The 27,416-nt window shown below is 34.8% G+C and overlaps 1 protein-coding gene across 12 annotated transcripts in view; it reads right to left on the bottom strand.

The window, feature by feature from the left end:
• The window catches only part of BPTF (bromodomain PHD finger transcription factor), a 145,317-nt gene that overhangs the window by 66,873 nt on the left and 51,028 nt on the right, over nucleotides 1-27,416 (bottom strand). For 7 of the 12 annotated variants that reach the window (XM_036836120.1, XM_036836117.1, XM_036836122.1 and 4 more), the window contains exons 4-9: nucleotides 22,078-22,287; nucleotides 21,335-21,526; nucleotides 11,500-11,688; nucleotides 7,452-7,639; nucleotides 5,586-5,941; nucleotides 4,966-5,097 (exon numbers count right to left, since the gene is read on the bottom strand). In XM_036836120.1, coding sequence (XP_036692015.1) covers nucleotides 4,966-5,097; nucleotides 5,586-5,941; nucleotides 7,452-7,639; nucleotides 11,500-11,688; nucleotides 21,335-21,526; nucleotides 22,078-22,287 — 1,267 coding nt within the window. The remainder of the gene's footprint in view (nucleotides 1-4,965; nucleotides 5,098-5,585; nucleotides 5,942-7,451; nucleotides 7,640-11,499; nucleotides 11,689-21,334; nucleotides 21,527-22,077; nucleotides 22,288-27,416) is intronic. The other 5 variants (XM_036836126.1, XM_036836128.1, XM_036836119.1 and 2 more) reach the window with 4 other exon arrangements.

The following is a 27,416-nucleotide window of genomic DNA, read 5'->3' as shown; positions in this document are numbered from 1 at the left end:
TTTTGATTTGCATTTCTCTAATGATTAATGATGTTGAGCATTCTTTCATGTGTCTGTAGGCCATCTGTATATCTTCTTTGGAGAAATGTCTATTTAGGTCTTCTGCCCATTTTTGGATTGGGTTGTTCGTTTTTTTGTTATTGAGCTGCATGAGCTGCTTGTAAATCTTGGAGATTAATCCTTTGTCAGTTGCTTCATTTGCAAATATTTTCTCCCATTCTGATGGTTGTCTTTTCATCTTGTTTATGGTTTCCTTTGCTGTGCAAAAGCTTTTAAGTTTCATTAGGTCCCATTTGTTTATTTGTGTTCTTATTTCCATTTCTCTGGGAGCTGGGTCAAAAAGAATCTTGCTGTGATGTATGTCATAGAGTGTTCTGCCTATGTTTTCCTCTAAGAGTTTGATAGTGTCTGGTCTTACACTTAGGTCTTTAATCCATTTTGAGTTTATTTTTGTGCATGGTGTCAGGGAGTGTTCTAATTTCATACTTTTACATGTATCTGTCCAATTTTCCCAGCACCACTTACTGAAGAGGCTGTCTTTTCTCCACTGTATATGCTTGCCTCCTTTATCAAAGATAAGGTGACCATATGTGCGTGGGTTTATCTCTGGGCTTTCTATACTGTTCCATTGATCTATATTTCTGTTTTTGTGCCAGTACCAAACTGTCTTGATTACTGTAGCTTTGTAGTATAGTCTGAAGTCAGGGAGCCTGACTCCTCCAGTTCCGTTTTTCTTTCTCAAGATTGCTTTGGCTATTCGGGGTCTTTTGTGTTTCCATACAAATTGTGAAATTTTTTGTTCTAGTTCTGTGAAAAATGCCAGTGGTAGTTTGATAGGGATTGCATTGAATCTGTAGATTGCTTTGGGTAGTAGAGTCATTTTCACAATGTTGATTCTTCCAATCCAGGAACATGGTATATCTTTCCATCTATTTGTATCATCTTTAATTTCTTTCATCAGTGTCTTATAATTTTCTGCATACAGGTCTTTTGTCTCCTTAGGTAGGTTTATTCCTAGATATTTTATTCTTTTTGTTGCAATGGTAAACGGGAGTGTTTTCTTAATTTCACTTTCAGATTTTTCGTCATTAGTGTATAGAAATGCAAGAGATTTCTGTGCATTAATTTTGTATCCTGCTACTTTACCAAATTCATTGATTAGCTCTAGGAGTTTTCTGGTAGCATCTTTAGGATTCTCTATGTATAGTATCATGTCATCTGCAAACAGTGACAGTTTTACTTCTTCTTTTCCGATTTGGATTCCTTTTATTTCTTTGTCTTCTCTGATTGCTGTGGCTAAAACTTCCAAAACTATGTTGAATAACAGTGGTGAGAGTGGGCAACCTTATCTTGTTCCTGATCTTAGCAGAAATGGTTTCAGTTTTTCACCATTGAGAACGATGCTGGCCCAACCCCTAGTTTTAATGTGCTTTTCCCCCAACTTACTAGGGAGGTTAAGCATCTTTTCACATTTCTTGGCTATTTGTGTCTCCTTTTCTCTAAATTATGTTTGTACCTCTGGCCTTTTTTTCTACTAAATAGTTTGAGTTTTTTTCTTACTGAACTGTAGAAGTTCTTGAATATACTGTGTATATTAACGCTTTTTTGATTATAGTATAATAAAACAATAAAAACACCTTCAACCAGTTTAGGATTCAGTCTTTTAGGATGACACATTATTATAAAACTCAAACAACAGAAAATCATTGTTTACTGCTATATACATATGTGATAAAACTACACAGTAGAAGGAAGGGTGTAACAAAACACAAACGTAAAAATGATGGTTATCTCTCAGGACAGGCAAGGTAATATGAATGCAAAGTAAATGCAATAATAATAATGTTCTTATTTTAAAATTGGGTGGTGAATTCACAGGTGTTCATTTTATTATTACCCATTACAGCTTATATATTTCACACAATCTTATGTACATATCACATATTACAGGTGAAGAAGGAAAGTCACTTTTAGTACTTGCACACACACAGGCATACACATGCACACTCATTCAAATCTGACAGACAGCACTCTTACAAATGAAATAAATAAAGCCTGCCTTAGCTATGTTAGGGGAGATACTGAATGAATCAAGAAGGAAATAAAACAATCAGAAGAGAAAAGGAAGGAAGTATGGCAGGAAGAAAAGCAGGAAGAAGGAACGAGTGAAAGGAAAGAGAGGCACAGAAGGGAGGAAAAAGGGAAGGAAATGGAGAAGGAGAGAGGGAGGGAGGAAGAAGAGAACTTTTTTTGCTTCAGAGTCACAAAGATAATCTCTTATATTCTCTTCTTAGAGTTTTAAAGTTTGCTTTTCACATTTAGAATTTACTCTACCTGGAACTGACTATTGTGTATAATATAAAGAATGAAGTTCAATTTACCACTGTACAGACAACTGATTTCCTCCTCATCTTCTATTGGACAGTTCATCCTTTCCAGTGCTACTTCCATCACATACTGTATTTCCATATATGGGTTGGTCTCTTTCTGGACTGTTTACTCTGTACCACTGGTCTATTTGTTTACAGCACAGTATTATAGCTACCAAGTAAGTTTTGTTACATGGGAGGGCAAGTCCTTCCACCTCGTCCTTCAAATTTACGTTTTCTATTGTTGCCCCTTTCCATAAAAACTTGTTAACCATCTTGTGAAATTCTACAGCAAGCCCAACTATAATTATTAATGTGTTTGAACTTAATCTGTATATTAAGGTGAGAAAAATTGACATTGTCAAGACACTGAGTCCTCCTATACGTGAACAGGAGATATATTTTCATTTATTTAGGTGTTCTTTAATGTTTTTCAACCAAGACTTTATAACTTTTTCAAAAAAGATCCTGCCTTCAAACCTTTACTATTGAATATCACAATAAACAAACATTTTATAATAAAATATTTGGTTGAATTTCTAGATACTGCCTTAGGATCAAGTCTTAGAAGTCTGTCACCTAAACATTTGTGACCATACTACTGCCAAAAGTGGAAGTCCTATTATTAATTTCTAATTTTCATGAATCATGGTCTCTAATTTTTTTAAAATTCAAAGTATGCTGTATCACCTCATCATAATTTTAAAAAAAGTTCTTTTGTATATATTACCAGATGTGTCATACTAATACAATTCATGATACAATTTTATAACTCTAGTAACAGGTTTAAAAGACTAGTCATGGGAATTCCCTGGCTGTCCAATGGTTAGGACTCCACGATCTCAATGCCAAGGGCCTGGGTTCAATCCCTGGTCAGGGAAAGAAGATCCCACATGCCACGCAGTGCGCCAAAACAAATTTAAAAAAAATAAAATAGGATAAAAGACCAGTCATAATGACATACCAGGAGGGGAAAAAACCCTAACTAAAAAAAAATGAATTGCATTTTCATTAGAATGTTTAATATTTAGAAACGAATGTATAAAAGCTTTGACTTAGTCATTTTAAGTTACATTTGAGTACTGAAGTTTTCTTTAGCAACATTTAGCTTAGCTTTAGTTCTCAAAATATTGGTCTCTGCCACCAGAGACCACCAACACAAGTTTCAGGATGAGCACTGAATAGGAGACTGTTGGCGCAGAAAAGTTTGGGGAAAGTCTGGAAGTAAATGCAAGAAGGAAAAACAGAAATATAGGCCTCACAATTGCCTCTGACTTTCCCCTTGCTCTCCCTGCCCTGAGAAAAGGTGGCGGTGAGAAAAATACAGGCATGCCACCCATTTAGCTCTCCTCTCCTGGGCTGCACTGTTCACAGCACCTTAACTTAACCCTGTTGTGTTTTTTTTAATCCTAGGAAGAATTAAGTCCATTCCATTTGTGGAAGCTTCTACCAGTAGCAGCAATTACATTCAAAATAGGAGGGAGAGAGGAACGAGTATCCATAAGACTTATGGGGGGAAAACACTACAGAAAACTGAAAGCAACCCTTAGCAGATGAAAAATATTTAGCAGGCATATTTATTTTTCTTAAAATTTTTCATTATAAGATAAAACACAGGGGGCTTCCCTGGTGGCGCAGTGGTTAAGAATCTGCCTGCCAACGCAGGGGACACGGGTTCCAGTCCTGGTCTGGGAAGATCCCACGTGCCGCGGAGCAACTAAGCCCATGCGCCACAACTACTGGAGCCCGCACACCTAGAGCCCGGGCTCCGCAACAAGAGAAGCCACTGCAATGAAAAACCCGCGCACCGCAACGAAGAGTAGCCCCCACTCGCCGCAACTAAAGAAAGCCCGTGCACAGCAACAAAGATCCAACGCAGCCAAAAAATAAATAAATAAATTTACTTATTTATTTATTTTTTAAAAAAAGATAAAACACAGGTGTAGAAAGCAACACAAAACATATTTAAATTTAAAAAAATACAGCATTATACCTTTGGAGTGGGCCCTGTAGAGGGGCAGGGAAGGTAAAAGGAGCCTTACTTTTTACATTGAATAATAATTTACATTTTTTACCATAAGCTTACATTAGGTTTGTAATAAGAACTTTTTAAAAATTAAAGTTAAAAAATAAATCCATTAGGGCTAAAAAGTAGATTCAAGTCACAAATTTATTTTTTTTGTTAACTGTCTGCTAAAGTCACACAACTCTGGGTCTACTTAGGAGCTACATGATCTTTGACCAGATACTCGACTCTAAATAAATCAAGACGTCTAGCACATTCCAGAGTAAATATTCAAAAAATATAAGCATTCTTTCTATTCAATAAAAATGCTTTTTACTTTAGAACATATTTTTAATTTTCATATACCTGATCTCTTCTGATCTTCATTATAATCCTATATCCTAAATAAGAACTAGTGTTTATTCAGGTTTACATCTTACATGTTTTCCTCCATCTTATAGGAGGAAAATGAGGTCAAGAAGAGTTAAGTCTTTATGATGGCCTCTTCAACACATTAACTTTCATTATTAATAGACTAGTATTCCAAAAGGGAGACTAACCCACCATTCACGAGGCTCAGGATTCACTTACCTGGTATGTCCTAAAGATTCCCGCCAGATTGGTAGCATCACAACTGGTTTAACTGCACACTCCAAGATAGCTAAAGCCAATGCAAATTCTCTGGGTTTGCTACACATCTGAACGGCCTTGATCCAATTTGCCCTAAATTTCAGAAAGGAAAAAAGAAAGAAAAAAACAAAATTTCATCTTGTTGATCTTAAAGCACAAGAGCTGTAATTTATGAAGACTTCACCTTATAGGCCATATGTTTCTAGGCTAAGCAGGTATAAAATATACTGCTACTGGAAGTTTCTACCTCACAGAATCATAGGTCTTAAACACTGGAGGAATCTCAGAGGTCAATTCGTCCTCCAAATCTTTAAACCTTCTATGATGTTCTGGAACTCTGTCTGGACTCCACTTGGTTCCGGGAATAAAGACTCTGCTTTCCAGAAATCTTCCCAATGTTAGTGTTGGATCGGTAACTTAAGAAGTAAAGTTACTCCTATTCCTAACATCCTCAGTGTTTTGCTGACTAAAATGCCTTCATTCAATTCATTAATAATGACAGTTTAAAGTGTGCAACTGCAATAATCATTTTGTAAATATTTACTATATTCACAGCAATAAATAAACCTAGTTTCCTTTACCTGTGTGAAGCCCAGTTGGGATGAAGAAAGGAGGAAGGGATATTGTTTTCCAACTGGGTGATAGTCAGTCTCAGAGTAGATATGGTAAGAACTTTGGATCCATGGACAGAACCATTCCATTTGAACTCTCCAGCTGGAGTCAGACAGAATTTATGTGCAAGATGCCTTCTCTTATCATGGTCTTCTCTGTGCTGGTGCTTATTCAAAGCAAATGAATTGGTGGAGTACTGATTGTGGTAGACGCGATACTTCCCCTCTTGACCCAACTTAAAATAATTGTTGATATTTCCCTTCATGACCACTTCCTTTTTGGTGCTCAACCGTGAAATTTCTCCTTGAGAATTAACTACCAGTACCTGACCAAGAAAATAAAAAGACTCCATTATTTATGTCAAATATGTAAATTTGATCAATTGTCTTTCAATAATTTGTAATTTATCATTCAAAATAAGTTAAGATACATCTTACGACTGAACTTTTGAAGTTTAAAGATTTTTTTGATGTGGACCATTTTTTAAAGTCTTTTATTGAATTTGTCACAATACTGCTTCTGTTTTTCTATGCTTTGGTTTTTTGGCCGAGAGGCACGTGGGATCTTAGCTCTCCGATCAGGGATCGAACCCGCACCCCCCGCATTGGAAGGCGAAGTCTTAACCACTGGACGGCCAGGGAAGTCCCTGAACTTCTGAAGTTTAAAAGCTAAAGCTAACTGTTTATAATTAAACAACCAAGATATGCCTGCAAAAAGAAAGAAAACTAAGCTCTATTAAAGTGCCTATTATATGTTGGACATTATTAAGTATTTTCATGTATCTCAAATATACACATGAAACTAATATATAAATCATTCACCAATCATTTTCTCAAGCTTACAATATACAGGGGTTAGAGACAAAAGAGGGCATGAGGGCATTACATGTACTACTCCCGCAAACATATATTCCTAAAAATACCTTTTCTTCTGCTCCTTTTATCATTCCAGCTTTAGATAAGAGCCCATGGATACGTTAAAATAGTGTTTCAGATAGTTGATTCCAATCCTTTAGTGGACTGTGAAATCAATAGTGGGGCTTATTCAGCTTTAAAAAAAATGAAATATAATACAATAGACTAGAAAAGAAAATACCAGAGTGCTTCCCACATAGTAAAATACTACTTCAGGAAACTTTTGAATGTATGTACTGGGTTGCTATGAAAAATGTCTTAGTGAGGGTCAGAGTAAAAAGAAGTCTGAAAGCCACTGTCTTAAAGCCATTTCTTTGATGTTAAAAACACTGCATTAAAAAAAAAAAAAAAAAAAACCCACTGCATAATCTTGCATATCTACCCTGCAAATAATTCTCAAATCTGAGAGACACAGCTGTGGCCCTTATTCTATCATCATGGCTTGCTGGGAGACAGAAATACTGAGTCCTAGCTTCAATCTTTTTGTTCACAGTCAGAGTTGAGATGTTCTATACACCGTGCTCTGCTATCAAGGGGTAAGTCTTACCTTTTAGCTGCAGGTTCATCTAAAATGACTACAGCCAGAACTGAGCATTAAATCTTTAATAAAGCCCACAAATAGCCTACCTGTTCCCACATGTGAAGAAGCAGCCTCTATCTCTTTAGAATTATATACAATAAAACTAACCATATAGTCAGAAACAATACTACCCATTTACAGCATTTCTATGCATGGATTGAAATTTGGGTGTACAACTATACTTAGCATAATACAAACCTAACACTTTTAATCTCGTTACACACTACACTCACGGAAGTGAGGAAAATACAGTTCAAAAGTACCTCTACAAACTTCCTGCCCCTATTTTAAAAATGATTTTACATTCCAGAGATTTTTGTTTTAAACAGAAAAAAACACACCTCTTTCCCCTCCTTAAATAATTTATTTGCTTCGTGGGCTGCGGCTGCCACCTGTTGGTTCTTCAGCTGACTCAGTTTGCTGTCTGGATTCCGTAACCTGGTGATAATCCGAGTTGAACCAGACGCTCCTCTTCCACCTCCAGGAGACTCACTTATTTCCCCATTAGACTTCTCTGATTTGAAATCACCTGTTATCAGATAAAAAGCCAAAAGTAATTGCTAACAGTAAGTAAATTACATATAGTAATAACACCTTACTTATCCAAAACTTCTATCTGATAGACAACTAAGATCCAGAAAATAAAAAGTCCTTGAATAGCCAAAGCAAATGCATTAATTCTTAAAGTTTTACTCCAAAGAAAGTATGTCAGAACTTTACTGTGAGTCATTTATTATTTTACAGAAAATTCAAACATGCCAGGTAATCTGTTTTAAAGCTCAGCTACTAGAAAAGAGGAAGGGCTGCTACAGATTTACAAGTAACAAACATAACTCAAAATGCACACTAATAAAATATTGCCTTATATATTCGACATGGATTTCTGTATTAAAAGTAAAGGATATAATTAATTTTAGAAAGATTTCCACTGAAATTCTGTTTAAATACCTAATAATTTAAAGCTTATAAACATAAATGCCAAGTGAATTTTTTCCTAAAGAATCTAGATAATTATCTGTGTATGCAGATAACTGTACATGTGAAAATCAACTACATTAGCTTTTTTAAATATAATAAAGGCCTCTCACATTTTATCTTAATTTTTTAAAGTGACAGATTTAACTGCCAAGGAGCAATTTCTGCTTTTCCATAAATCTCACTTCAGCTGAAAATTTCTATACGTTCTAAAACGATTGCATCACTATCCAATTTCCACTGGCCAGACAGTTGAACAAGATCTCATTTTTCTTTCTTAATTTAAAGCTTTTAAAAACTAAGACAGTGTGGCACTGGCAAATGAAAAACCAAGCAGAAAATATGTCACTGACTAAATCAAGATGGGGTAGGGGTACTGGGTATCTTGCCATCTCAGGCTGGAAAGCTAGTAACCTTCAATGTGTGGTAGCAAAGCAGTTGGTTAGTTAGACTATCCACGATTTTCTCTCGGCTCTCAGACCATGATTGTACCCATGCTAGAGTTCTGTGCCAACACGATGAACTACAGCGGCACCTTTTTTTTTTTTTTTTTGCCACACCACGCGGCTTGTGGGATTTTAGCTCCCCAACCAGCGACTGAACCCGGGCCCTCAGCAGTGAGAGTGTGGAGTCCCAACCACTAAACTGCCAGAGAATTCCCGATAGTGGCTACTTCTTGGGACTGTCTTTGAAGTCCTACAATAAAGACTTTTTAGACATCATTTAGTCAAGGCCAGACTTCCTAAAAGCAGAAAGGGAATGGCACAGCACTTTCTAAATTAAGCGCCTCAATTTAGAGCCAACAATCCAACAGGTGAGAGTCAATCCTTTGCCACTTGCTAAGTTTAGTGCAAATAAGGGAAAGGAGGCAGAAAATTCGTCCCTGGGGGTACGACTTGAAGGAGCAGAGAGAGGGGACAAGGCTAAGAGTGGAGGTCATCGTCTAGCACACCCTGCCCAAAGGCCACATTCCTGTTTAAAGGAGTGAATCACTGTGATGCCGCCTGGAGGCTGAGTGCAGAGCTGCCTGGCCCTAGCCTCCCTAACTCACTGTTTAATGAGTCAAGAGACAGGAGCCTAGACAGACTTCGCTCACCTGGGGGCTGGGGCAGACAAACTGGGCAAGTAGAGGGGGTTTACCCTCAGGGACTCTGGGCAAGTTTCTGGGCATTAGGTACTAGCTGGGTATTCAGGCAATCTATAAGGGGGTGTTACTGCCAGAAAAAAACCCCAAACCTGTCACACTGGGATGTGTAATTATTCAAACCTACAGCAATTTCCAGCAGGCCATCCCTGACAGAAGTCAGCTGGATCTAGGCTGTTAAAGGAGAATGGCCTCCAGAAGGGGGATCTTCCCGTATGCTTCTCACTTCTCATCCATATCCATTCTCCCAGAAAACCTCCCAGAAAAGGGCCGCCAGGTTTATCAGAGAACACCGTCCACCATCAGGTTAATGAGTGTCACAGGTAGTTAAGTTCATAATTTGGCTCATGGATTGTCAGATCAAGATAAGCCACAACCAGACATAATCAAAATAATACACACAATACACAGAAATCCTAGATACAGTTAAAATTACCAGATGTTCATTTTGGGAGAGAAGTTTTTGAAAAAATTTTCAGTTGTGGGTGAGATCTTTCCATTATGTTCGGCAGAGGCATTTTTTAATTTGAATACACGCGTTTGTACTGAGCTAGGGTGGAACTGTGGATATTTGCTGTTTCCTATCTTCACAGCATCTCTCCTTCCTTGGAAAACCATTTCTACCCCACTCCAATTATATACTTTTGCTGGAGCCATCAATCATAATACCTTGCCTGCCCTGGCCACAGGAGTAGGAACAATATGTCCAAGATAGGCCACTCAAATTCCTTCCTCAAGGACTTGTGATTTGGAGCGGGAGTAGGGGCCTCGCCTTTGGGTCACAGACCTTGGAAAGATATGAATACAAACCGCTGATGCCATCTTCCCTGCCACTTGGGGAAAGCCTGTCTGTATTAGGAGAGAATGAGGTTAACACACAAACATATGCAGATCCAAAAGGTGAGACAGAAAGAGGAAAATGGAAAGAGTTTTGAGACCTGGAGGTCCAGTTATGCCTGGTGATGGCTTGGACTTCCCAATTATACGAGCTAATTAAATTCCCTTTTCACTTAAGCTAGTTTAAGCTGGTTTGGTCACTTGCAATTGAAAAGGTTCTAATTAAGACAGATCTCCATCTCATATCATACACAAAATTATACACCAGAAGGATTAAAAATGAAGTTATAGAAGTATTATGTGAAATTACTGTAAAATATATGTATGTTCTTGGGATAGGGATGGTCTTCCTTAGTAAGACACAAAATCCAGAGAAATCCTAAAGAAAAAGACTGATAAATTTAACTGCATAAAAAATGTAAAAATTTCTTTATAAAACAACAGAAAGAGTTAAAAACAAGCAATGACTATATAAATATATAGGTAAAATCAAAAATTAATACCCACAATACATAAAGCATTCCTAAAACTCATTTGGGAAAAATATCAAAATTCAGTAGAAACAAATCAGCAAAAAATATGAATAAGCAATTCACAGAAAGTTCAGCAAACACATGAAAAGAAAGTCAACCACATTAGTAAGCAGGGATATGCAAATTTTAAAATGAAATACTTTTCACCATTGGCAAAAATGTAACAGATAGATGATGTCAAATTTAGCGAGAAATGAAGAAATACACATACATGTAAATGATTAGTATAAATTCCTTTTAACGTACAATTAAGCAGTAGCCATCACTATTTTTTAAATGTACCTACCATATGATCCAGCAATTCCATCTACTGTATCTATACTGCCAGAAATACAAGTACACAGAGATATATGGTGAGGATGTTAAAAAGCACCACTAGTTGTAATAATGAAAAAACTGTTAGCCTAAATGTCCATTAATAGAGAAATAGTAAATGAATTATGGTTCATCTGTACTGTGGAGTACCATGCAGCAGTTAAAAAAAGAATAAAATCAATTTATTACATGAAAAGAACCCCTACATGTATTACTGAGTGAAAAAAGCAAGATGCAGAACAACACATGCAGAATGATCCCGTTTATATTTAAAAAAAAAAAAAAAAACTTTCTGTAAACATACATACATTAATGTAACTGCACGGAGAAAGATATAAAATGTTACACACCAAATAATGGTGGTTACCTTTGGGGAGGGGGTGTGAAAAAGATGTATTTTTTCCCAAGTGCTTTTTAATTTTTTTAAAAGAAAAACACTGAGTGCAAGTGTCACTTGTGTTTAAAAAAAAAAAAAAAAAGGAAAAGAAAATCCAAATCTTCCCACCCCCCATCAAACTTTTATTTAAAAAATTAAAAATTAAAAAAATAAAAAAGCTCCTTTCAATGTATGAAGTGTATTCTTACCTATCTCTTCTTGAATAGAGACAGGTGTATGAGATTCTCTTTCTCCATTTTCAGGATCATCAGCTGCCTTAGCAGATTCACTCTGGGAAGAATTTAGTTCACTGCTGCTGTTACTGTTTTCCAGATTAGGCTGGGTGGAGGTAGTGGTAGCACTAGTGTTACTGCTGTCACATGTCTTGTTAGGTTCTTCTAGAAAAATAGAATACCTGATTTTTAAATTGGAAATCACATCAAAAACAACTAATTGTCAGAAAAGACATTTAATTGTTTTAGGGTTGCATTACAAAGCTGGATTTTAAAAAGCTGCTCATGTATGAATAATGCAATGTATGAAAAGAAATTTGTAAACAACACCCTATGAATTGTTTTTTTAAGTCTCCCAGTATTAACTCAGGCTCTTATCACCTTAGTGTATAGTACACAGCAGACAGTCTTTCAGAATAATAAAGTGATATAACAATCTCACAAAATTTATGATGTGCCAGATACTGCAGAATTGATTTTGTTAAGAAAATCCCTCAAAATCTGAAATTTATATTCTTACTTTTCAAAAAGTATTCAAACAGTATTCTAAACAGAATTAAACAGGATTATTTATCTCTAAGGTTTTCTGCCTGAATTCTATACCCCCAAATTTAACTAGAAGGTAATGCCTAAGTGATTGTTAATTTTAAGACCAATATAATAGTATCACTAAGAGTATAGTTCCTAAAAGTATATCAAAATGAATGCTACCACGAACTGAAAGCCTAGGTCTTTCCTCGGCAGTTCAGAAATCTAGAGCCTCCCTGTGCATTTCATTTTGCCACTATTAAGATACCTTTTAAATTAATCCCCTAAATTAAAAGTTGTCGACAGTATATCACAAAGGCTATCTGTAATGTATCATGAGCTCCTAAATTTTTTTTTGAGTGAAAAAACCAACAACCTGATAGAAAAATGGGAAAAATATATAAACAGTGACGAAAGAAATGAAAATGGCGGGAATTCCCTGGCGGTCCAGTGGTTCAGACTCCGCGCTCTTACTGCCAAGGGCCCCTGTTCAATCCCTGGTCAGGGAACTAAAATCCCACAAGCCATGCGATTCAGCCACAAAAAAGAAAAAGAAAAATGGCCTTTAAACATGGAAATATGCTCACTTAATTCAAAGTAAGAGAAATGCAAAGTAAAATTGTATAGAGAAACTACCTCTCAGCTACCAGAGTGGCCAAAAATCCAAGTCTCACGATACACTCAGGTAGAGAGGCAGTGGGTTAAGAGGTACTGCCACACATTGTTGTAGGACTGTAAAGTGGTGCAAACTGGATAAAAGGGAACTGACAATATCTAGAAAAATTACAGATGCATTTACTCTTAACCTAGCAATCCCATGTCCATAAATCTACCCTGAAATACACTGGCAAAAATACTAAATTATTTACTGATATTTACAGAGGTATTCACTGTAGCGCTATTTATAATGGCAAAAGACCAGAAAAAACAAAATGCCCACCAATACGGCACTGGCTGAATAAAAGGTGGTACATACAATAAAATATCATGCACCATAACAAGGACTGAGGAAATCATTATATCCACATATGAAATGATCTCAAGATTAAATGTAAAAAGAAAGATGCAGAACAGTACTTAGAGTATGCTAACTTCATGTAAGAAAGGGAGAGAAATATGAATTTATGCACATATTTTGCTTTTCTATATGAAAAAGAAAAAACCACTAGAAGAATAACCAAAACTTAATAAAAATGGCTACCTGTAAGGGAAAGGAAGGAAATGGTTACCTAGAGAGGGAAGGGATGAAAGTGAAAATTCTCTGAATAGATAACAGTTACAAAGTTTGACTTTGGAATCATGTAAATGTTTTACATTTTTTAAAAATTCAAGCTAGAAATGCAGCCCCTAAAAACTGAAAGAAAACAGCCTAATCGTGTATCAAGTTGTTGGCATAACCACACAGAGAAAAAGATTATTTCAAGTGACTTTGGAACACAGAATTTTGACTATACATTCTTACTGGAAATATGGTATAAAGATAAAGAGCTGCAAAAAAATCTTAAATGCGGTTCAGTAGCCTTACTGTGAGCAATAATATTGGTATTATGAAATTACTATGCTATTTAAATCATTTCTTCTTATTACTATTATTAATGCACATCAAGATATTAACAATAATTATAAAAATAATATATATTATTAATGGACATCTATAACAGGATAAAGCAAGTATATAATTAAGTTACTGTTGTCAGGAACTAAGGCATTCAGTATAAAGGAAAAGAGATACAAGTGTAAAAAAAGAAACTAAGTATGCAATCCTCAATCTGAATTTGAAATGTCAACATGAATTGGTTTTTTTCTTTTCCAAAATACGTATTTCCTAACACTACCCAATAAAAAATCCTAGAGGCAGTGAGAGCCCAAGAGCAGTAAATACTCTTGGGTCCAGATGATGGTCTCTAAATATCATTCCCCACAATAAGGAACCAGGGCTTCTTGCAGGAATTACTGATTCGAGGTCTGGGGTAAGAAATGTATAAGATAAGCTGCATACATCTTACTCTGCCAAAAAGCAAAAAAGCAAAAGAGACTACTGGGGTCATACACAGCAAAAAGGACTCAAAAGCCAACATAAAGGGGCTCCTGAAAATCAATATAACCAAATTAATGATAACTACAACTGACTGAAACAAACTGCATACATAAAGACCTATGAGTTCAAACAGATACTTAAAATGAGAAAATCATGCCCCTCCCCCCAAAGTTCATAACTCAAAAATCACCACTGAAGGTAACTGGACACCAACTCCTGACTCTGAAAATCAGATTTTAAGAGAAATAATTAAGCATTTATTTCTGCTCTAATTATATTTCAAGGTATTCAAATAGACTTAGTTAATGAGGGAAAATTCTTTACAGAAGAATTCCAGTTAAAAAAATACTGAAAAAATTATAGAATTAGAAATCATATACTATAACTTCCAAATAGACAGCTGATTTTGAACTCACTGATCTATCTTAGAATTTGTAAAGGTAAAACATACAGACATCATGATGAGCCTTTTGATGCAATATGATGTGAAATACCCAGAACACAGCTTATGAAGTATTCTTGCCAAAAATAGTTGAAAATGAATTTAATCAAGCCTTTAGAACAAATTAAACACTAAGAAGAAGGAAAGAAAATCCTGGATGTGGGATATTCCATAGGAGGATATACTAGGATTCTTTAAAAAGTCAGGGAAGGGGAGAATGCTCTAGATTAAGAGACTCAGTAGACATAAAACCAAATGTCATGTCATGCGGGGATCTTATTTGGAGTTATTTAAAACACAGCCAATGTTTAAAAAAATTTTTTTTAAGTGAGGAAATTTAAATTGACTGGATAGTAGATGATACTAAGGAATTGCTGTCAATTTTATTAAAATGATAATGGCACTGTAATTATATAAGAAAATGTCCATATTCTTTAAAAATGTATGTAGGACTGATATAACATGATGTCCGGAATTTGCTTTAAAATACTGCAGTAAGGAAACAACCCAAATTCACATCAACAGGAAAGGGGATAAACTGTGTTATAGTTACACAGAGGAGTACTGTAATACAGTTAATATGAAAGAACTCCAGCAACATACAACATTATATTAGTAATATAAAGTGAAAAGATTAAGTTCCCCGAAGTTATACTTAACATATACACTTACTAAGATATACTTAACACAACACATTTGCTACACAGTTTAAAACAACCGAAACAGAAATACATAGTTTTTATGTTACAAGCAAACCATGTAGATCAACTCAATGAAGCAACAGTTACGTGGGTTATACATCACTTTGACCTCTAGTATCAATAGTCTTAATTCTACTGGATTTCTGTCATAAAAAGGAAAGAAAATATTAGTGAACACAGGATTTAGGGTGACAATCACTTCAGGTAGGGTAGAAGGATGCAGGCAATGAGACTGGGGAGATGGCTCGATACAGGTGAGTTTCAAAGCAGGACTTAGACTTCTGTTTTGGGTGATAGGTTCCTAGGTATTTCCTTCATTAATAAGATCATTTCAAACGTGAATGAATAAATTAAGGGGGACTATGCAATGACCAATGATGAGTGCAATTAACTAAGGATTATGATTTATCTAATAGTGTACATCTGGGGTCAAAGGGGGGCGATTTTTAAAAATTTGAGTCCTCCCCACTCAAAAAAGCAGTTTAAAAAAAAAAAAAGCATGAGTAAAACTAGTATGACAAAATATTGATGATTTTCTAATCTAAGTGTTAAAATATGGGGGAGGGGTCACTATGTTATTCTCTTAACTTTTGTGCATGTTCATAATAAGAAAATTTTATATGAAAGATAGAAATGGCAAACTTAAAATCTGACAGCTGCAAACCAGTAATATAATCAACTAACTCATGCTGTAAAATGCATATATTTGGAAGAAAAGAAGTCTCACATGAATAGCATCAAATTCCTCACTAATCATTCCTTTCACAACTGTAGATCTAGTTTTGAAATGTGCTGTATTCTTAATTTATAATTGTCTAAAAATCATCTTCTCGAATAATGAAACAGTATATAGACATCCCCTCATTTATGAGCTCAGAATTCAGAGTGCATTTTCTCACAGAAGTATAATAAAAAGTGATTGGGTTCTAGACTAGCCCACAAAAAACTATTTCAGCATACAATACACCCCAAGTATGGTTTTAACCAAGACAATAACTCTGGGATAGGACTTAAGAGATTCCACCTAATCATATCTTAAAATACTTCATAGAAAGTGCTCTCTGCTATTAGGAAGATAATGGTACTTCATAAAAGAATAGGCAATCAATCCCATCCCAAGGTATTTTGATCTTAAAAAAAACTATTACCCCACTGAAAGCAAACTGAATTCAGAATCTATCCATTTAAACTTTCAAGGTGCTAACAAGCTGAGGACTACCATAACTCATACTACAGAGCTTTTTTGTTGACTTGTCCCAAGTTAATTTGCCTTAAGTTTTCCTCCATTTCAGTTTAGAGGAATTGTTCTAGAACTCTTTACATCCTTACTTCATTAGGATTAAAGAAATCTCAAGCATTTGCTTTAAAACACCACAAAGAAGGTATCCCCTACCAATAGGCCTCACAGTTCAAATATTCTAGACTAGAAGCTAAAACCAAACACATTTAAAAGAATAAGAAACAAAAGCGTAATATTTAGCTGCAGAACCTCCAAAAGCCATTATCAATCAACTCAATGAGGGAAAAGTAAACGGGAAACACATCAGCTCAGCATCCAGTATCAGCAGCCTCTTACACCCACTTAATTTCCTTATAATAAAATCCAAACCTAAAGCAAAGTACTATCTTTTAAGATGTCATTATCCCAAAAAGTTAAGAAACAGGTTAAATTAATATGTTCTTATAGTTCAACCTTACAGATGTTAGACTTCCAATATGTCCATGGAAACACTTTCAAAGCAATTATAAATAGTTATGGAAATAAAGCCAGTTTTATCTACGGCTGCTATTTTCTTCATCCCAGGCATTAAATCTAGAGGCATAGCTTTAATAAAACAAACGCTGTCTGCATTATATGTTTGAATAGAAATTCTCAATAGTATATTTGAGGTTAAGATGCTAGAAAGACACATGCCCCTGTCTCTCCTTATATATTGAAAAACTGACAATCTGGTACAAAAGTTTCTAATCTAAAATCCAGAACAAAAGTGTAATTCTGAAATTGAGATATTTGTTAACTACAAAGAAGTTATACTGAATAATAAACAGTACACTTGCTATAAGGGGTCGTTTTTGGCAACATAACCATTTTCATGAACTGAAATGAAATGTCTGGAATACAGATGCAGCGGGGCAAAACCTGAGGAACAGATATTCAGAGATTAACTTTTTTAAGTGATGTCTACAAACATTTCCCAAAATACGGCCCAACTTTTCAGTTTAAACTTCAATCTCAGCCACATAAAATCTTTCTGAATCATACCCAATTTGAAATCATGAAATCTGCCCATTTTTCTTATGTTCTCACTCCTTTAGATTTTTAGACCACAGACTTATAATTTTTCCTTTGCATAATGTCATCTATCATAAGAAAATGATAGTGCTCTCTGACAGGACTTGACAAAATACAGCTTGAAATAAATAAATATGCATATCCATATATATGTATACATATGTGTGTATATATTTCTAAAGAAATTCTAAAGTAGATGTATTTTGAAAGAGATTTTAAATTCTCGGGTTATTTTTAAGTATCTTTCTATTCCAGAAAAGATATACAATACAAACGCTAATCAAAAGAAAGCTGCTGTAGTTTAGTAATATTATTAAAGATAAAGGACATTTCACAAAGATAAAGTTAATTCAACAATATAAAAATTATGTGCACCTAATAACACAGGCTCAAACTATATAATGCAAAAACTAAAAATATTTTAAAGATAAAAAGGCAACCCCACAGTAAATAGAAATAATTTAAAAGTATCTTGCATATGTTATAAAGCAGAAACTAACACACCATTATAAAGCAATTATACTCCAATAAAGACGTTAAAAAAAAAATTATCTTGCATAGAGGGAAAAAAAAATAGCGAAAATATAGATTTCAACAAAACAATTAAAACCCTGACCTAGTTGTCCTGTACTGTACCCCAAAACTAAAAATAGATATCCTCTTCGAGTGTATATGAGACAGTTTATCAACATTAACCAAATGTTGGACCACAAGACAAGCCTCAACAAATCTTAAAGGACATAAATCATGTATAGAATGTTCTCTGACTACAGTGTGTTAAACTAGAAATCAATGAAAAAGATAACTAGAAATCTCTAGGACTTCCCTGGTGGCGCAGTGGTTAAGAATCCTCCTGCCAATGCACGGGACATGGGTTCGAGCCCTAGTCCAGGAAGATCCCACACACCACAGAGCAACTAAGCCCATGAGCCACAACTACTGAGCCTGAGCTCTACAGCCTGAGAGCCATAACTACTGAGCCGCGTGCCACAACTACTGAAGCCCGTGTGCCTAGAGCCTGTGCTCAACAACAAGAGAAGCCACTGGAATGAGAAGCCCGTGCACCGCAAGGAAGAGTAGCCCCCACCCACCACAACTAGAGAAAGCCTGCGCACAGCAATGAAGACCCAATGCAGACAAAAATTAGTTAATTAATTTAAAAAAAAAGAAAAAGAAAATCTCTAAATGTTTGAGTATTAAACAATATATTTCTAAATAAGCAATGGGTAAAAAAAACACATCATAATAGAAATTAGAAAGTATTTTAAACTGAATGATAAAGACAAAATAACATATTAAAGTTTGTGAGATGCAGCTACAGCAGCAGTACATAGAGGGAAATTTATAGCCTTGACAACAGACATAGAAAAAATAAAAAATAATCAAAGCATCCACCTTAAGAAGCTAGAAGAAAAAAATAATAAAGAGGGTATGAAATATATGTATATGTATAACTGATTCATGTTGTTATAAAGCAGAAACTAGCACACCATTGTAAAGCAATTATACTCCAATAAAGATGTTAAAAAAAAAAAAGAGGGTATGAGAGGGACTTCCCTGGTGGTGCAGTGGTTAAGACTTTGCCTTCCAGTGCAGGGGGTGCAGGTTCAATCCCTGGTCAGGGAGCTAAGATCCCACATGCCTCACGGCCAAAAAACCAAAACATAAAACAAAAGCAATACTGTAACAAATTCAATAAAGACTTTAAAAATGGTCCACAACCAAAAAAAAAAAACAACAAAAAAAAAGAGGGTATGGGAAACTTCTGGAGGTGATGGATATGTTTATGTCATAGATTGTGGTGATGGTTTCACAGGTATATATTTATCTCCAAACTCATCAAGTTGTATATATTAAATATGTACAGCTTTTTGTATATCAATTATACCTCAATAGAGTGGTTTTGAAAAAAAAAAGACAGGGAAGAAAAATTCACAAAAATGAAAAAAAATAAAAGGAATGAAATAAAAATAAGATAAAAAACTAGAAAAAATATAGAGAGGATAAACAAAGCCCAAAGTTGTTTTTTTAAAGACTCATAAAAATTGTTAATAGTCTTATGAAATGATTAAGAGAAAACAGATAACCAATTTCTCAACTGAAAAAAGAGATCATTACAGATACTATAGACATTTAAAAAATAGGATGTTATTATGTCAATAAAATTTTAAATTTAAATGAAATGGTAGATTCCTAGAAAAATAAAATTTACTAAAACTGACACAAGAAAACAACAGAAAATATGAATAGCCTACTATTTACCAAAGAAATGAAATCTACAATTAATAACTTTCCCACAATGAAAACTACAGGACCAGAAGACTTTAGCAAACATTTAAGGAATAAATAACACCAACCCACAGAAACTCTTGCAGACAAAAGGAAAAGTGGGAACTTGTACCAACTCATTTTATGAGGCCAGCATAATCTAGGCATCAAATCCTGACATAGACATTATCACAGAAAGAAAATTGCAAGTCAATCTCATTCATGAAAGTTGACGCAAAAATCCTAAACAAAATATTAAAAAATGGAATGCAACAATACATAAGAACAAGAACATATCACAACCAAGTTGTATTTATTCCAGGAATATGATGAGATTGGGTTAACACGTTTTAAAAAAATCAATGGAGAAACTTTTGCTTCCAGTCAGGATGGAGTAGAGGGACTTGACTTAGCCCAGCCAATGAAACAGCCACACACACAAAAAAGAGACCACTTAAAAAAAATAAAAATAAAAAAAATATTAAAAAAAACAGACCACTTGATAGAAAATGAACAAAAGAACTGACAGACAATTCACAAAAGAAGTTATCCAAATGACAAATATATATATATATATATACATACATACACACACACACACACACACATACATATAGGCACGCGCACGCACACACACGTGCACACACACACACAAAAGGTGCTCAACATCCTTAGTCACCAGGGAACTACAAGTTCAAATCACAATAAGATATCCTTACATTCCTACCAGAATGGCTAAAATAAAGATAGGGGGAAAAAAAAAAAGGAAAGAATTACATGACATTCTTATAATACACAGAAAAATTCTTTAAGGATTTCCAATACAGTATTAACTATAATTATTGACTTTTGATAGGATTACCAGTATTTCTTTTCCTGTTTTGCTCATCTAAATTTTCTAATTTGTTTTTCAAAAATATACACACAGCTCCAATAATAAAAAAATTTTTTTCATTTTTAAAAAAGGCAAAAGGAAAGGCATAATAACATTCTTGGTGTGATATAACTACTTTGAGTATAATTTTAATTTTAAAAAGCTTAAAATATTTATTACTGGTTAACTTACATTTTCATGTCAAAATATATTGTGACAATGGTTTTCTATTATAACATTATGGTTTGAGATGTTGTTAAAAAAAAACTTACATGACCACATGCAAACATAAAATTAATCTGTTAGTACATACAGAATTGGAATGGTCAAATCATTCAACACTGAGCCATTAGTATGTGAGTACTTAAAACCAAAATATCTGCCACTATGGTCTGGTGATAAAATATAAAAATAAGTCTATTAGACAAAAACAGCTAAATGAACTTTAAAAAGCATGAAGATTATGATGAGTTTCAAGCACTAAATGCAAGAACATCTGTCAAACTCCAAATGTTAGGTGACAACTTAGCAATTAGGGATGGCACTTATGTAAGCAAGCAGCATGAATGAACACATACTTTAAAGTTTTAGGTGACATTCAGCTTTTACTACTAAAGGGAAGGATTTCCCCCCCATTACAGAGGCATTGATACACTGCCCTCTGTACCTGGCACATCCTGGGGGAGCTCAGATGCCACCTTCTTCTCTGCCATGTTGCTGCTATCATGGGTTTCTGAGAGACACCCCACGGGACTCCTCCCTTCCTCAGAGGGACTAGTCTCTTCTGAAGAAGCATTTGCTGTGTTGTCGCCAAGATTTGCTGACACAGAGTTACCTTTATCCCCAACTTCTGTTGGCTCTACAGTAAAATGCACAACAAAACTTTAAAGATATCCTTTAAAATTGCTTTAGGACAAATGGCCACATCAGTCAGCTACTAAAAATGAATGATCACCAAAAAACCTGGCTTCTATTCGATGGCCATTTTGAAGCAATTAGATTCTGGGATAATTTTGCAGCAGGTAATCCAAAGGGTATTTAAGAATATTTGATATATTAAGAATTTTAAGTAGTTAACATAAAAAGGAACATATTATATCACATACAAAAGTGTATATTCTGGTATAAAAACAGTGATTTTCACCAACAAATCTTATAGGGAAATGGCACCTTATTAAGAAGTATAAATAGAGATATGGGTATAACATTATAGTAAATCCACCAATATATAAAACTCATTACAATGACTGTACATGTTATAAGGAGGAAGGGTATCCTAATCTCTTCAGAAATGTAAAATTAAATAGGCGTTTGCAATAAAAAAGATTCATCTTCATTTTGCAAGTAAAACTGGAGTTTTCATAAATAACACTGATGAAATATTTCTTTTTAACCAAATAATGTTTTTACCCTCAGTTTTTCCTTGCTCAGGATCGAGGTCATCTGGCGTTTTGTCATCACTGTCTTTTTCAAGACTCTGGTCTTCAAACTCCTCTCTGCTTTTCTCAGCATCTTTGGAGTTATTATTCTCAGTCTCATTTTTCTCCTTTTCTATTTCTTCTGGACTTTTAACAATATCAATGTCTCCTTTTTTGGCTCTTATAGATTCCAAAATTTCTTCTATAATAAAACAAATAAAAAATTATGTTTCCATATATACCAAGTATAAAAGTACTACAAATGCCACTTAAGAGTTTCAATACAAGTTATTAAAGATAAATTTGCTAAAAGCATTAAGAACTATGAAATAAGGATCAAGATTACCAGTAACATTTTGATGTTGAGAACTCAATCGATTTGGTTATCTTCACTTCTAGAAAATACATGCTAATATAGGCTCTAATTTCTTTTTAAAAAAAGAAAGAAAAGTTAGCCTATCTTTTAAAATTGAGATTGATATAGATTACTGTGATATCCTCTGCCACAGGAGAAAACCTGCAAGCTGACATAGACCCACAGTCTGGGCAGTGTGGTACAGTAACAAAAACCTAGAGACCCAGGACCTAGCGCAGATCTGACCTGAATTAACTACGTGAGCCTGGGGGCAGGCTACTAAATCTTCAGGCCTCCACTGTAAAATGAGAAAACAGAGGCCCATTGGAAACATTTCTCTCTGAAGTCCCATAACTTTCTGAAAGTCACTAAATCCCTAATGGCTCTAATTTTCTTTCAACTTGGGTGGAGTGATACTACGGCATGGGTGCAGACCACAAGTTATATCAGCATAGACTCCTGTATATTAATGATGTTCTTTGGGTTGTGATCCAATACTATCATTTTTTACTTTGTTGCTCAAATCGGTCCAGCTTTTGGCCATTGAGAGCTTTTCCAGGTAAGTTCTGTATCCTTTAAACACATGAGTCCTGTATCCTTTAAACACACTTCCTTCCCTCCTTCCTTCCTTCTGTGCTTCCTTACTTTCCAGCACTGCAAGATGTTCCAGACTCACCTTGTATTTTCTCTGCACCAGCCCTAGAATACACCATCTCTCAAGGAGTCTTGATTCTTTTTTTAATTGGAGAATGAGATTTAGAAGTTGCGATCTGGGCACTATGTGTACTTGGTACTACTGGGGCACCAACAGACTTAGAAAATATATATATGTACACTAACCTATGTATATATACATCTTTATTGTTTCTGTATCTATCTGTGTGTGGGGGGGGTATGTGTGTGGTTCATTCAAGCATTGCTCTCTTGTTTTTTTGTAACTTTTCTGACAGAAGTTCTGTTTTCATTACAATATATTTATTTGGTCAATCCTGTTATACACAGTAAACCAGTTTCAGAATTGCTAAATTGTACTCTCATGAGAAATAAATTTACCAACTAGAGTACAACGTTTGTAAACAAGAAGAAACGTCTTTAATGCCAATGCCATGCACCCATGGTACTTCTTTATGGATTTTTAAATTTCCTTGTTTACATTTCCTTTCTTTAAATGTTCTCTACCTTCCCTTTCATCAATATTTCCTAAGTTGTAGGTTTCCTAGGATTAGAAAAACCTTGTAAAGTCATCACTGGAAAACACTGACCTCTCTGGTAAAGTGATTACTTTTGAGGCGGTTGGAGTTAATTCCTTATTCTCTCTCACCTTCTCTACTCCTAATTCCTGTAAGAATTCTAAGCCAATGATTATATGAACATCTAAGGACATCTGTAGGACAACAATTTCAAACAGAAGGAATCCTAATTGGTATATTTTCTGTCTTCTTCGTCATCCAAGTCACCCCGGATCCTTTTTTACATCATTTCCTTATATCCTTTTACCTATCTATACATCTATACTGTTTTCAGTTCCTATTTACCCGAGCTGCATTTACTCTTGCTAAGTACACTAAACCTATCAATGGAAGTATCTCAATCACTCTTTTTTAAAGAACTTTTTATTTAGAAAAAGAAAATTTATTTACCAATTACTTGCTTTTCTTAGAGCCATATTATTTCTTACTTTCAAACATAGCTCCCCCCTGATCTTCAACTGCCAGCTTTTCCAAACCAAAATGTTAACACATTCATCCCAACTTCCCTCATGCCATTTAATGGGGATTAAACATTTTTTTTTAAACCTACAAATTAGATCATCTAAATTAGATAAAAAGCACAGGTAGGATGACCAAAGATCTCTGATTTTCTATAAAGGTTCTAATTTCAAATATTCTATCTTGTTGCCTACTCTATCAAGTATACAAATATTTATCAGTCTATATGTCTGTATTTTCAGTTCAAAACCTATGGCACTCATAGCCATAAGAAAAATAGACCAAGAAGGTCAGGGGGGGAAAAAAACATTAAGGGATGAAAGAAAAAATAATCAGTTTAGGTTGTATCTGATCTACAATAAATATGCATATTCTATAAACATGTATATTCTATACTCTGCAGGAATATTTCAAAATTAAACAGAAAGACTTCACCTACCAAACTTTAAAAATCATCTCCTCTCAGAAAAATTTATTCCAAAAATAAACTTCCTTCAAGCAAACAAAATAAAGCACTATAAAACACAGTCACCAAAAAGGTATATGATAAAACAATTTACAGTTACAAATATATAATAAATTGTAGAATCTAGATGATGGGCTTATGGGTATTTATTGTATAATTCTTCCACTTCCTGTATATCTGAAATTTTTCAAAAAATATTAGGAAAAAATAGAAAAATTCAACTACCAAAAAATAGAATTAAACTCTCCTAAAGTGGTCATATATGTATATAAAAACCAGAGGGTTTAAAAGTTGGAAGGATTTATGCTATTTGTGAAGTTAAAAATGTAAAGTCATAAGGATGAACTGTGATTCTGAAATCACTGCTACGATACTGCAAATTATTCTTGGCTATTTCAGAAGCCCAGTAGTTTGTTTTTTTAATCTCATAAAATCCCAAGTTAAAGAAAACCGCTAGATATTATTTTGGGTATTTACCTAGGCTGGATGCTCCTAAACTATCATAGCCAAGATTTTGGTTCCCAGAGAGAGCAAATAAAGGTAATGACGGCAGACCAGTGTTTTAATGGGAAATTCTTCTATCTCAATGTTTAATTCATTGCCAATACATTCCTTAGAAAGTTGTTGAGAGGATCAAAGGCTTGTATAACAACTAGATGAACACCTGGCCCACAGTAGGTACTCAAACATGTTAGTTTCCCCTTCTTCCCCATCAATTTTCAATGCTTGTGAATCCCTCCACCTCTAGTACCAGGTTGGTTGCACCTTAGCAAAAAAAAAAGGTGGGAAGGAGGGAAGAAAAAGAGAAGAAAAATGTCACTTTTTGTCTAGATCTCACCATTAAATCCAAGGTGCAGTTTACCTTATTTAAATTAACTCCAGTTGTATTAAGAGGGTAGCTGCACACAAGATTTGGCCACCTAACTTTCTAAGAATATACTGTGCCCTAACGCTCAAAGCTCTCTCTGCTATTTTTGATTATTACGAAAGGTTTAACTAATTTTTAAAAGTACAGGGCTTCCCTGGTGGCGCAGTGGTTAAGAATCCGCCTGCCGGGCTTCCCTGGTAGCGCCGTTGTTAACAATCCGCCTGCCAATGCAGGGGACACGGGTTCGAGCCCTGGTCCGGGAAGATCCCACATGCCAGGGAGCAACTACGTCCATGCATCACAACTACTGAGCCTGCGCTCTAAAGCCCGCAAGCCACAACTACTGAGCCCACGTGCCACAACTACTGAAGCCCGTGCGCCTAGAGCCCATGCTCTGCAACAAGAGGCCCAAGCACCACAACGAAGAGTAGCCCCCGCTCGCCGCAACTAGAGAAAAGCCCACGCGCAGCAACGAGGACCCAATGCAGCTAAAAATAAATAAATAAAAATTTTAAAAAGTACATTACAAGCTGAATTATACTGAAATATAATATGTTTATTGTAGAAAAATTGAAAAATATAAAAAGGAAACTAACTATAATCCTACTATGCTAATTGGTTATTTTTTAGTGATAAAAGCTGGTTATTCACTCAGTTGGTTATTCTGAGGAAGAGAATTTAAGTACCTCAATGACCCAGGTACTGTTTTTGCATGGTACCTTAAGTAATTCTCCAATGTACAGTGTTCCATCACATTATAATCCAAAATGAAATTAACCAATTCCTCTGCATGTTTATTTTTAGTTTTACATTCCCCCAAACTAGGCCACTAAACATTTTGATTATCCATTCCTATGTTGGCTTTGTTCTTTATTTAATTGATACTACATATACAATTTTGCACACAGACAAGCTCACTCTAGAAAATATTTCTAATTTAACACTTGATAAAAACACACTCGCCATTGCTTTTTAGAGGGCTGCCTGGTTCTTTTTGATTGTATTAAAGCTGAGAATGCAAGAGAAAAAAAGGGATTTGTCAGTTTGAATGCCAGGATTCATGAAAGGAAATTAACAGGGGAAGTAACCTGGCTGAAATTAATAAAACTTCCTATTATTTGATCTATAGTACGGAGGGGAGGGAGTGAGAAAGGGATTATATCAATATGACTGCAATTATCAACCTCCCCAAAGAATTCTGATGAGTGAAACTTATCCGATGGAAAAAACACACATTTTAAAAAACAGATCTAACAAAAAAATACTTCCAAGTACAAGATATGAATAAATATAACCCTTGGTAACTAAGTCTGCTAGTTTCTGAAGACAAAGTGTATTTGTGCGCAACAGTATTTGTATATGACACCGTGAATATTGTTCTCCAAAAATAATCATGAATTCAAGAGAATACTGATGTCGAATATATGAGAACAAGCTTGGATACAGCTGAACTAAATACATTTATTAAATATAAAAAATCTATTTTTAAGCAAATAGAGAATAGGGGACTTTTTCAGTAACTGGAAAATGGAGGAAATTAATAGGATTATATGTATAGCAGATAGTATCAATATGTGTAAAAGAGGAGAACAGGCAGTTTAAGTATACTATCAGAGTCTTACCTAACCATGTTATCTATGTTAAGATTAAAAGGTACTGTTAGAAAATACAGGTGATACTTAGTAAACATGCACAAACTACATCTGGCAGGATGTTTAACAATGGCATTAATGGTCGTCTCTGAAAAAAGGAAGCTAAAATTGGGGATTAAGAAGGAGAGAGACTGACTTTTCAGTGTTATAATCTTTTGTACTATTTACTTTTTAAAAATATCATATGCATTCATTATTTGTTAAAAAGCAAAGAATTTTTAAAAAGCAAAATGCTGAGCCACAAAATAAATAAGGTAGTAATTAAAATATAACCCAAGGGC

Source organism: Balaenoptera musculus, chromosome 20 (assembly GCF_009873245.2).
Source record: "Balaenoptera musculus isolate JJ_BM4_2016_0621 chromosome 20, mBalMus1.pri.v3, whole genome shotgun sequence".
NCBI lineage: Eukaryota > Metazoa > Chordata > Mammalia > Artiodactyla > Balaenopteridae > Balaenoptera > Balaenoptera musculus.
This window is presented reverse-complemented; position numbering and strand designations above follow the sequence as displayed.